The 12,279-nt window shown below is 49.5% G+C and overlaps 1 protein-coding gene across 3 annotated transcripts; it reads left to right on the forward strand.

Moving 5' to 3' along the window:
- The first annotated feature begins 629 nt into the window (after positions 1 to 629).
- Positions 630 to 8,318, forward strand: TBL2 (transducin beta like 2). 3 transcript variants are annotated; one of them, XM_061401911.1, is made up of 7 exons: positions 630 to 837; positions 2,353 to 2,483; positions 2,742 to 2,926; positions 3,553 to 3,704; positions 4,024 to 4,150; positions 4,497 to 4,649; positions 4,886 to 8,318. In XM_061401911.1, exons 1-7 carry the CDS (start codon positions 708 to 710, stop codon positions 5,346 to 5,348), a joined length of 1,341 nt encoding a protein of 446 aa, XP_061257895.1. In that variant the 5' UTR covers positions 630 to 707; the 3' UTR covers positions 5,349 to 8,318. The 3 variants fall into 3 exon arrangements, with proteins under 3 accessions (XP_061257895.1, XP_061257896.1, XP_061257897.1); XM_061401912.1 differs by lacking the exon at positions 630 to 837 and adding an exon at positions 868 to 1,312; XM_061401913.1 differs by lacking the exons at positions 630 to 837; positions 2,353 to 2,483 and having other exon boundaries at positions 2,814 to 2,903.
- The last annotated feature ends 3,961 nt before the right edge of the window (positions 8,319 to 12,279 follow it).

Raw genomic sequence — 12,279 nt, forward strand, 5'->3', positions numbered from 1 at the left:
GCATTGGTAGGCAGATTCTTTACCACTGAGCCACCTGGGAAGCTTCCAATTTCACCTGCTACTTTTTTTTTTCTTGCCTGCACCGCCTGGTTTGCCAGATCTTAGTTACCAGACCAGGGATCCAACCCATGACCCCTGCGATGGAAATGTGAAGTCTTAACCACTGTCCTGCCAGGGAATTCCCTTACCGGCGTTTTATTTTACTCATACCCTGCCTCCGCACAGCATCCTCCTGCTTACGTCTTTGCTGAGGCTGTGCCACCCACTAATTCCAGAACTACCCTTTCCCTTCTTCATTAACAGTAAATATTCATCTGAATTTCCCAATGCTAAGACTTTCCCACCTGTTGAACGGGAGTAAAATTTGGACCCTTGCCTCCTTGAAAGGATCCAGTGTGATGACGGCTGGAATAATGCCTTTACTAACGATTATCAGTAAAGTAGTCAAGGGAAGGCCTGAGCCTGGACTACATGCACTACATTACTCGCCCCGAAACGCTTCCGCGACCACACAGCCTCAATGGCCAGGCCCCGCCCTTCCGGGGGCCCAATGATCATGGCCCCGCCCCTGGAGACGCACCAACGACCAGGCCACGCCCCTCGGGACGCGCCAGAGGCCGGGCCCCGCCCCGCGTGCGTGCGCGGCCCCGCGGAGACGTGCAGGCGTCCGCCAGGCCAGAGGCTGAGGTGGCAGTGGTCCTGCGGACATGGAGCTCCCGCAGATGCCGGAGCTGATGGGGCTGTCGCTGTTGCTCGGGCTGCTGGCCCTCGTGGCGACGGCTGCGGTAGCGCGGGGGTGGCTGCGCGCGGAGGAGGAGACGAGCGGCCGGTCCGCCGGTGAGTGTGGCGGGGACGGGTAGGGGCGACCCGCGAGACCTCGCTCCCCGGCCTTCTCGGGGGTCCGACGCACCGTTCGGGCTTGTGGGGGTGTCAGTGACCTGCCCTCCCCGCCTCAGTTTCTCCTCTTATGACATAAGTTTCCCTTCCCGAGAGTAGGGGCCGCCTTGCCCGGCCCATCGCGCCCCTTTGGGACGATCTGTTAGAACCTGGGTCCCGCGCGGCAGTGCGCTCTCTGCGTGGCCGAGACCAAGCCGCCTTCCCTCGGAGCACAGCTGAGAGGCCGCTCGGAAACTCTTCCGCGCGCTCCTTGTTCGTTATTTTATGAAAACGAGGAGGAAGGGACAGAGACATCCATTTGTGAACGCTCTGGTCTACCGACATACAGCATTTATTGAATACCTACTACCTCCTGTAGGCTTTGGGGTCTTTTCCTTTGGGGAGTCCAATGTCGGGTAAAAGAACATTCGAAAATGTAAGTGAAAAATACAGTGTCGTGGGTTTCATAGAAAGATCAGTATCAGAATACTAGTACTAGCTCTGTAGTAGTACTCCCACGGGTGGGAGTGGTCAGCCCTGCTTTTGTCGGTGGTGGGCGGGGGTCAAGTAAAGAACCCTGAAGAAGGGGTCTTCAAGGATCCATGTGTAAGGATTTGCCAGGACGACCAAGAGAAGGAGAATACTCCTGGCAATAGCAACGTGCAGGAAGCCAAGGAGTCCTGAAACAGTGTTTGGTTTGACTGTAATGTGAGAGGAGAGAAGTGGGCTTGTTAGACAAGGCTGGAGAGGCAAGCAGAGAGCAGATCTGCCTTTGTAACTGTGGCCTCTGGAGTTTTCTTCCTGTAGGAATTGAGGAGCATCTGTAGTGATCTGACACATGCCCACTTTGCACCTGTCCTGATTCTCAATTAAATTAGCTATTTTATACAAAAATGACTGGCACCCTTTTCAGCACAGGGGACGTGCTCAGCACATGGTGACTACCTCTCATTGCCCGGTTCTCTCTGGGATTCCCTCTGAGCCTTTTTTCGTGCTTGTTCTGGGTACTGTGCTTGTCATTTTGTATATATCATCTCACCCAGTTCTCAACTTTTCTTTTAGAAAAGCCAAGGCCCAGAGCAATTAAGTAACTTAACCTGAGACCAGCGCCAGCAGCTTCTGTAGTGCACATTATCCCTCATTTACAGAGGTCTGGTTAAGAATCTGCTCCCCACTGGCCTTTCTGTGAACCCACTGAGCTGCGCCTGCCCAGAGAGGGTGCCTTCTCTAATGTGCAGTGGGGTGCTGTATGATTATGTTACATATGCTAATAGCAAGCAGCCTCCCCAGGATCACTCAGTGATAGAGACATAGTCCATACCCAGCTCTGATTCCAAAGCTTCTGGTTTTTTCCCCTGTATTCCTCTCTCTTCTCGAGGACAGGGTCATCTCCACTCAATGCCTGGCCAGTCATCGGTGGTCACTGAGTGATGACTGAGCGAGTAAATGGATGGTTGACCTGGCCCTTCCTTATAGGCCAAAAGGCAAACGGATGTCCACCTGACAAGTCCTTGAAATCCAAGAAGCAGAAACTGCAACAGCGGATTCGCAAGGAGAAGCCTCAGCAACACAACTTCACCCACCGCCTTCTGGCTGCAGCACTGAAGGTACACGGGTACCCAGCACAGCATGTATATATGAAGACTCATGGCCCCGCAGACTTCTCCTTTGTAGGATTCTGTGCATGTTACAGACTCCCCTGCCTCTGACCCAGATCAGGGGAGACGCCCTGTCCCATCTCCTCCTGACGTCCCATCAGGAGTTTGCTGTTGATCTAAGCAACAGGGTCCCTGAGTCATGGTTGCACGGGTTTCCGCATTTGCCCAAGGGGTTCCTGTTCATACCTGCTGCTGCCCTTGCCCTAGAGCCACAGTGGGAACATAACTTGCATGGACTTCAGCAGCAATGGCAAGTACCTGGCTACCTGTGCAGACGACCGTACCGTCCGCATCTGGAGCACAAAGGACTTCCTGCAGCGGGAGCACCGCAGCATGAGAGCCAACGTGGAACTGGACCATGCCATCCTGGTGCGCTTCAGCCCTGACTGCAGGTGGGACAGGATGGAGCCCCAGGTGTGCCTGCAGAAGCCCTGACCCAGGCCTAGGTCTTTCCCACACCTGGTTTGGGATACTGAGGGGGGGACCCAGGGTCTTCCTTGTGGTGGCAGAAGGGAACATCCAGACAACTTGAACACTGTCTGAGGCTCCCTGGAGGGTTATGCAGCTATCTAACAAGGAAGTAGCAATGGCAACCTACTCCAGTACTCTTGCCTGGGAAATCCCATGGACGGAGGAGCCTGGTAGGCTACAGTCCATGGGGGTCACGAAGAGTCGGACACGACTGATGTCACAGTTAGCAGCAGCAGCAGCTACAAGGAAGTAGAGTAGGGAAAATCTGTTCCTATTTGGGAAGTACCAAAGCCTGACTGATTTCCAGATTAGTCTTGGAAGCTCTCATGGTTTTCTAAACCCTAGAGACAAGCTAAAGTAGCCAGAACTATGAGAGTCCTAACCTTCTAAGGAGTTTTAAGAGATTCTGAATTAAGGGTTATGAGGCTGGACTATAGGTCCTGAAGGGAGATCTTGATTCTCCTTAAAGCCTGCCTAGCGTAGGGCCTCACACACACAGGTCTCTGTGTCTGAAGGAGTGAGAGACTTGTCTGCTCCCTGTTTCTAGAGCATTCATCGTCTGGCTCGCTAATGGAGACACCCTCCGTGTCTTCAAGATGATGAAACGAGACGATGGAGGCTATACTTTCACGGCCACCCCGGAGGACTTTCCTAAAAAGCACAAGGCACCCATTGTCAACATTGGCATCGCTGACACAGGTGAGAGGCATTCAGAGGATGGAGCTTGGCCCAGGCAAGAGGGAATGGACTGTTATATTCACTGAATAAGTGAATGCAGCCTGAGAGGTATGCTCAGTTCTGGTGTGACAAAAGGGACCTTGTTTGGGCTCCCCTGGAGTTCCTGGGAGCCACAGCAAGTCCCTAGGAGAGGCAGGTAATCGCCAGTCTTCAGTCATATCCTTATCTGTGGCGACCCTTGGTGCGGGAGGGGAGCATGATATGAAGGGCAGCAGAGGCCTTCATAAGTCAGTTGATCAGGTCATTGACCTCAGCTCGTGTTACGCCCCCTCACCTCCAGGGAAGTTCATCATGACTGCTTCCAGTGACACGACCGTCCTCATTTGGAATCTGAAAGGCCAGGTGCTGTCCACCATCAACACCAACCACATGAACAATACATATGCTGCTATATCCCCTTGTAGCAGGTAAGGAAGAGGGCACTCTGGCATTGGATGTGGGCTGAGATTGGAGCTGGGGGCTAGGGTGGAGAGAGTAGAGAGCCAGCTTCAAGTAGCAGAAGGAGCAGGCATGTGGAATCAGGATATCTAGATTCAAGGCCTTAGTTTCTACTTATTTAAAGCATATAAAAGGTTGGGGCAGGGGTACTGTGTATCTTATAGCTGTGAGGATGAACTGAGGTCATGTATAAAAGCACTTTTAAAAGACAGTGTTATTAGATACACGATTATGAACTCTCTCAGGAGTTTAGTGGATCTGCAGAAAAAGCTGCCCTTAAAATTAAGTTTTAAAGCAGCCTGGGTTGTCCGGCAGGTTTGTAGCCTCGTGTGGCTTCACCCCAGATGTAAAAGTTTGGGAAGTCTGCTTTGGGAAGAAAGGGGACTTCCAGGAGGTTGTGCGAGCCTTTGAACTGAAGGGCCACTCTGCAGCCGTGCACTTCTTTGCTTTCTCCAATGACTCCCGGAGGTGAGTGAATCCTCTCTGAGTTCTTACCAGTTTCTTACCAAGACTCCCAGCCCCTCTTGGCAACCAGGAGCCTCCAGCCATTCTGTGCAGCAGCTGTGCAGTGGGGGGATTTCTGGCCCTCAGCAGAAAGTAGACATAGCAGTGGAGTTGGCTTCCCAGCTAGCGTCCCAAGTGGCGTCCCAGCGCCCTCCCCTCCAGGGTGTGTGAGGCTAGAGCCCTGACTTTCCATGCTGCAGGATGGCCTCTGTCTCCAAGGACGGCACGTGGAAACTGTGGGACACAGACGTGGAATACAAGAAGCAGCAGGACCCCTACTTGCTGAGGACAGGCCGCTTTGAAGAAGCGAGCACCGTGCCGTGCCGCCTGGCGCTCTCCCCTGACGCCCAGGTCTTGGCCTTGGCCAGCGGCAGCAGTATTCATCTCTACAACACCCGGCGGGGTGAGAAGGAGGAGAGCTTCGAGCAGGTCCACGGGGAGTGTATCAGTGACTTGTCCTTTGACATCACTGGCCGGCTTCTGGCATCCTGTGGGGACCGAGCAGTGCGGCTCTTCCACAACACGCCTGGCTACCGGGCAGTGGTGGAGGAAATGCAGGCCCTCCTGAAGCGAGCCTCCAACGAAAGCACCCGCCAGAGGCTTCAGCAGCAGCTGACGCAGGCCCAGGAGGCCCTGAAGAACCTGGGGGCCTTGAAGAAATAACTGTGGGAGGAGGGACAGTAGGAAGGATCTGACCTGCTCTCGTCTCCACTGCTGCCGTTTCCCTGGTTCTCCCCCAGTGGAAGCCTTTTGAAAGGAGTGTCCTGATTTTCCTAATGGCAGCTTCTCTCTCCTTTTCCCCACTGAAACTATTCTGGCCTACTCAGATCTCTCTCTCTTCTTGCTGGTGATGATTCCTGGCCCACTTAACAACCTCCCAGGCTAATGACCAAGGTGCTTTTCTTTTTCCTGGGCCCAAGGGGTGGAGTCTCTCTTCACTAGGCACGGAGGAGAGGTAATTAGAAGAGAGGGAGCACATGGTCTTTGACCTTGGGACAACACACCCTGCTATCCAAAGGAGGCAAAACCCAGGGAAGACCTGAGTGCTAAACAGCAGTCTTGCAGGGGTGGGAGACTGAGATTCCTTCCTATTCCAGAACTGGGGAGTGGCTCAGGGAAAGGCTGATCTTAACCCAGGCAAAGCGCCTAACTTCATCCAGAAGTAATTACGGGATTTCATTCTGTGCCTCAGTTTTCTTACTTGTCAAATGGAGAATAATTATCTTTTGACCTTCCTAGATTTGAAAGAAAAAGGGAGAAGAGTCATAATCTGTTATCTGTTGTCGAATATCATTTATTAACTACTGAGTAAAACTGGGACTCAAACAGGGCAGTTTGAATCTCTTGGGAAAGCTAAGCTTCTGGGATTTGATTGATGGTACATTTCATATCTGCTTCTGCTTTAAGTTGGGTGGAGGAATCACAGAATCCCAAGGTAGGGCTCTTCTCTTCCAGGAGGTTGTATCCTGTTTGAGGAGAACCTCTTTTCAGGTCATCCAACATTTGCTGGCCTATTCTGTGCCCAGTGCAGCACGGACACTGGAGATAAATATGAATAAGACATGATTTCTGCCATCGAAGATGGCTGGTGGACGAAAGGTACACAAGTCTGTGAAGTGATTTTTGTTAGTTTATTCACAGCTGGAGAAGGCTGTGGTAAAAGTCAAGGCAAGAGAGAGGACTGAATCAGGACAGAGGCAGTGGCGTTGAAGGGATAGATTGAATAGATTGGGTATTTAGAAGTTCACATTTTTGGACTTTGAGGACTGCTTGGATGGGAGAGGTAAGGGAAATGAGGAATCTAGGCAGACTTGAGCCTCAGCAAAATTTATCCAAAATAAATTCTTCCCTCTCCCTAAAACTTGGACCTCCCCTAATCACCCCCAACTCATATAAACATGTGAACAAATCACAGCATTGGAGTTTTCCTCAGTTACTCCCTTTTCTACGCCCCCTCTGCCCTACTACACGATTACCATCCACTCCACCAGAAAATTCTTTGGGTTACATGGCAGTAAATGCTGAATCTGTTACTCCTCTCCATCTCTTCTGATACCATCCTGGTCCTAGCCACTGTCACCTACAGGGCCACTATAATGTAGCTTCCTCATTGGCCTTCCTGCTTCCTGGCTTGCCTCGTTAAGTCACTCTTGTACATAGCAGAGTGATCTCTGAAAAATGTAAAGCAGATCACATCATTCCCAAGTTAGAAACCCTCCCAAGACTCCTCCTCACACTCGGAATGAAATCCAAGATTCTCACTGTGGCATACAAGGCCCTGTGAAACCTGGGTTCTTCCTCCTGTGATCTTGTTACCACTCTCCCAGCCCTGCCACTCCTCCAACCAAGCCAAGTTATTTCCAGCTTCAAAGGGGACTTGGGCCTCTGTTCTTCCCTCTGCTTAGAAGCATTTTTTTCCCTTCTCTTGGCAGACTTGCCATGCTTGTCATAATTCAGTTCTCAGTTTCAGTTACACTTTAGAGACCCTCCCTGACCACTCAATCTGAAGTAGCCCTTTCCACCAGTCATATCACATTAGCTCATTATATTTTAGTTTGCATTACTTAATGCTATCTGAAATTATTTTGTTTGGATATTTGTTGGCTTCAGGGGTGTCAGGTGGGTAATAGAAGTAGGTGAGTTGGGCCACAGTTGTCTGGATGAAAGACAGTAGGAAAAGGTGGGAACTGAAGTCATCTCTAGAGGACCTTTGTCCTGGGTCAGGGGCAGGTGTGGCTGTGACTTAATATTCTGGAATCCAGTAGAAGTTGCCCATTTCAGAGAAGCCAGAAGTTGGCAATTTATTATCAAAAGAAAAATGTTAAGCACTGTAGGAACCAAACAAAACACTAATGGCAGGATGCAGCCCTGCAGTCTCTCATTGGCAGCTTTTGGGTTGCTCATTAAGCCACTGGAATGTGACAGGAATCCTTGTCAGATTTGCTCCATGTCCCACACACACTGCCTGGAATAGAGTAAGCGCTCAATAAGTGTTGAATTCGAACCAGGCAGCTAACAGAAATGTCAGTACCCTCTCTGCACTGCAGTTTGACGTTCCTAAGAATAGACTTCTGACTGATAATACTGTGCACCTGGGTCCTGGGGAAGCTTCGCTTTCTGGTTGTCAGAAGAATGAGACTAAGACACTTTGCATTCCTGCTTGGCTCTGGCTTTGCTCTGATTGCATATCCAGGAGGGGCAGTGATCGCAGGATGTTGAGTTACTGAAGTCAGAAGTCTTTGGTTCCAGTTTCAGCTGGGGCACTTGTTGAACAGACACATCACTTCACCTCTCTGAGTTTGTTTCCTCATCTGTAAAATGGAAATAAATCTGGCCCTTCATGCCTTGCCAGGGCTATGAATTTCTAATAAAATGAATGAAAACACTATAGAAGAGTCATTACAGAGATGTCCCGGGGACAGAAAACAGCTCCTCTCAGTAAAGATGAGGCTGCTTCCCTGTCAGCATGGCGAAAGTTACCTGGATATTCATGTAGCCCAGAGGCCACTATGTTTTTTTGATAAAAAATCCTTGTGTGTGAAGGCAGTGTTAATACTTTAATATTACTATTTCAATTTATGTGGGTTTGAAAGTTTTCAGAATAAAAATTTGGGGAAATTTAAAAAAATGGTATATAGATTATTTTTATCAGTCATTAAAAATAAAAATACTTAAAGCGAAAAAGTGCACATCTGAAGGTCTGTTGATAGTCTTCATCAATTTCAATTAAGGTAATAAGACTTGTCTTTAAAAGATGTTTTATAATTGGAGATTACAGCAGGTAAGTAGGAAACACACACTGTTGTGTTGAGTTAGTGATGGTATGCTATAGACCCAGCAGTGCCCCCAGTTGGCCATGTGTCTAGAAACTTAGTGATTTGGGATTCATGTTCTCTACAAAATTCCAGAAATGGGAGTCTTCCAGGTGAGCATGACTTGGTTTCAGCACACAGCTCTTGAGACTGAGACCCACTGATGACACAGGTTGGCACTGCAGAATTAGCCGTAGACACTGAAAGCATGATTCATAAACACAAACCTGGGGACGCCTTGTGAGACTGTGACTGTGTGAAGCTTGCTTTCTTCAAGCTTCCAATTCTGATCCCAGAGTTCAGGGCAGTAGGAAAGTGAGTGTGCTCTCCAGCTGCTCTCTGTTCAACAGACACAGTCTGAGTGTGTTTGCATTTTCTTGTTCACGTTAATAGTGGCTGGCCCACATTGAGTGCTGAGCCTTCAATCCCTACCATCTCACTATTGTTTCTGCCTCAGGAAACAACCCTATCTTAATGTTTATCTGGTGAACCACCACCTCCCCGAATCTTTACAATTTTTAGAGGATAGGCCTTGACCCTCCATGAAAGGTGAAAGTGTTAGTCGCTCAGTCATGTCCAACTCTTTGCGACCCCATGGACTGCAGCACGCCAGGCTCCTCTCCATGAAATTCTCCAGGCAAGAATGGTAGGCATATAACCAATCAGCAAACTCCTGGACTTTGCTGGACTTTAGAAAAAAGTGAAAATATGTTTAGTTTTCTGCTAGAATTGCTTAGTAAATAGAATGTAAAGTTGTTAACTGTGTAGTCCTGCCCAAGAATGAAGCCAACAGGAAAGCAGCCAAAGAGACTGCAGGCTGAGGATGCTTGTTTCAGCTGCTGGATCCAGACACACCTGAGGTTGCCACCACTGGACACCAAGTTACTAAGAGCCAAGAAAGTCCTGTGTATGATTGTCAATTTGATTTGGGATACTCTTGCAACGGAGAGAGCCTTGACATCAGCATTATTAGGGAGTCTAATTGCCCAACACACATAACCAATAAAAGGCTTGCCCAGATCTTTGCGTTTAGGCCTATCTAGGAACTCACACAGAGAAGGTGATGGTACCCCACTCCAGTACTGTTGCCTGGAAAATCCCATGGACGGAGGAGCCTGGTAGGCTGCAGTCCATGGGGTCTCGAAGAGTCGGACACGACTGAGCAACTTCACTTTCGCTTTTCACTTTCATGCATTGGAGAAGGAAATGGCAACCCACTCCAGTGTTCTTGCCTGGAGGATCCCAGGGACGGGGGAGCCTGGTGGGCTGCCATCTATGGGGTCGCACAGAGTCGGACACGACTGAAGCGCTTTAGCAGGAACTCACAATAAATACATTCACACAATAAAATACATTCCTTTAACCAACGTGTGTACAGCCAGAGACAAGAATACAGATGGAGAGCCACATGCTGTCCAAGTGTTATTACCTGTTATAAAGTAAGGTGAGCTCCAGTATGTGCTGCCCTCCTACCTTGATGCAGCATCCTGAAAGGCCACGCTCAAATTTAGAACTCTCAGACTCAGGTCTGTGCCGCAGTGTGTTGGCAGAGGTGGCCGTCCCATGATCAAGGCTGCTCTCCTTTTCCCACCGGGTTCTTTTCCACATTTCGAGGGACACCCCAGCCCACACCTCATATGCCATCATATCCCTGCGAGACAAACACCCGCCCCTTGGCCAACAACCACTCAGGCCTCAGGTTGTGCGCCGTGGCAGTGCCACCTCTGTGAGGATGGACCCAGGGGAAAGGCTCGTACAAGCCCTTGAATCAGGCTTGCATCTGTTTGGACAAGGAGTCCAGGGTCTGGTGGATGGGATGGCAGCTGTTTGCACCAGGTGGTCACATCTCCCTGGTCTTTCAACTGTGCCTCGTGGAAGGGGCATGGCAGGGCAGGGCCAGGATGGGTCCCTCTGGAGGAGTCGTCTTGCCCACATCTGACACTGTTAATCATTCTGTTGACCACACTTCATCTTTTCCCTGCAGTTTCAAGTTCACTAAGCTAAACTCTTCTTAACACATCAGAAATGAAAAACAGTATTTTATTGTGAGTTCCTGAACATTCAGCCAGGTATGTATCAGAATTTTTCTTTCTTTTTTTAATGGCCACTCCACATGGCATGAGGGATCTTAGTTCCCCAACCAGTGATCGGACCCACATCCCCTGCATTGGAAACTCAGTCTTAACCACTGGACTGCCAGGGAAGTCCTAAGGGGAGACTTTTTTAAAGAGAAGTATGTCAACAGAGGGCATTTGTGCAGGCTTCGGGGAATAGTTGGCAGTTGCTCATTTTGACCACTCTCTTACACAGAGCTTCGATGGGAGGTAGGTGGGGAATGTAGGGCTAGGTGGACAAACGTGAGCGGGAATCAGGAGAATCGCTGGGTCTTCACAGTGGGGAAGGCCCGAGGAAGGTGGTGACTGACAGGATGGGCTGGAGGAGAGAGGGGCGCAGGAGGCCAATGCTGCTGGGAGGAGCAGTGGGCTGTGGAGCAGAGAAGCTATAGACGAGAAACCTCAGAGGGGGAGCTGGCCAGGACTTGGACAGGGTGAGAGAGAACTTCCTGGGGCTGTGTGCCTAGACCAGGGGGCCCTAAGAAGAGAACCAGAGAATTCTAGAGAGCTGGCCTCTGTCACAACACTTAGCATGCTCTGCCTTGAGTTTTCTTTTCCTGTTGCTTTCCTTATCCTCACCTAAAAGGCAGGGAGTGTGTTTTTCTCATCCTTGCGTCACCCACAGTGTCCACCGCTGTAGGGCATGTAGCAGATACTCAAGATAGCTCTTTGGTTCGGTTTTTTTAATCAATGGCTTTGAGAAACGTGCCACCTTTGATCCCACTATTAGCAGACCCATCCTTCCCTCCACATACTAGTTCAGCTCTTTCATTCCTCAGATGGGCAGACACTATTCCTGGGCTCCTCATCAGCAAGATGATATGTGCTTATTGAGCCATGATATTGGTGGATGACAGAGGGGGAACAGTCATAGACACTATGTCAAGTTCGGGGTTAGTGAGACAGTTCTCTGGGTACACAGAAGGAAGTTTCTCTAGAGGTGAAAGAAGTGGCCACTACCAAGCACTGCAAACTGTCAGCTGCTTCCTTTCTGTTTCTTGAAGTGGTTGCTTCAGGGCCCTCTCTGCATACCGAAAGCATGAATGCCTGGGATGACAGGGGAAGACAGGGAGCTGCAATGAAGACTGAATATTCACCCAAACATCTATTGAGCATCTACAGCGTCTGTGGACACAGTGAGGACTTAGAGCAATTGCATCTACTGTATTCTCAAAATTAAACTTCAAGGTCATTTTTTTCCCAGATGCCTCTGGACACTCTTCATCTAGATCAGGGTTGTCATAGCACCTTGTACAGTACTTCCCTTTAACCTAGCATTTATAAAATGGCATTTGAAATGCTTGTTTTCTGGTCTGCATGGTCTGCTCAACTGGAAGCTCTTTGAAAGCAAAACCCAATTTTGTCCTCAGCACTTTGCATGCCAACTTGCACAGTGCAGGCATCATTTAATCAACGATTGCTGAATCAAATGAGACATTGATGTAGAGTGTCAAGTATGGACAAAGTGGCACCTCAGGATCTCAGGGGGAAGTCTTGTTGGAATTCTAACTGAATGTTGGAAGAGTAAGTGGTCATCAAGAAGAGATAAGAGAATTCCAGGTGAGAACAGAGGTGCGCAAACGTTGGAAGGCATACTGAAGGTGTGAAATTCTCTATAGTTGGAGCACATTGGTGTATCTGGGGAGCGAGGGCCCCAAACAGGATAGC

This window comes from Bos javanicus, chromosome 25 (assembly GCF_032452875.1).
Source record: "Bos javanicus breed banteng chromosome 25, ARS-OSU_banteng_1.0, whole genome shotgun sequence".
NCBI classification, from domain to species: domain Eukaryota; kingdom Metazoa; phylum Chordata; class Mammalia; order Artiodactyla; family Bovidae; genus Bos; species Bos javanicus.

Excerpts from the sequence above, each read along its gene's own strand:
- TBL2 (XM_061401911.1), top strand. The coding sequence starts at position 708 with ATGGAGCTCCCGCAGATGCCGGAGCTGATGGGGCTGTCGCTGTTGCTC. Across the intron at positions 2,927-3,552 it reads CGCTTCAGCCCTGACTGCAG|AGCATTCATCGTCTGGCTCG; the intron begins GTGGGACAGGAT and ends CCCTGTTTCTAG. Across the intron at positions 3,705-4,023 it reads CATTGGCATCGCTGACACAG|GGAAGTTCATCATGACTGCT; the intron begins GTGAGAGGCATT and ends CCTCACCTCCAG.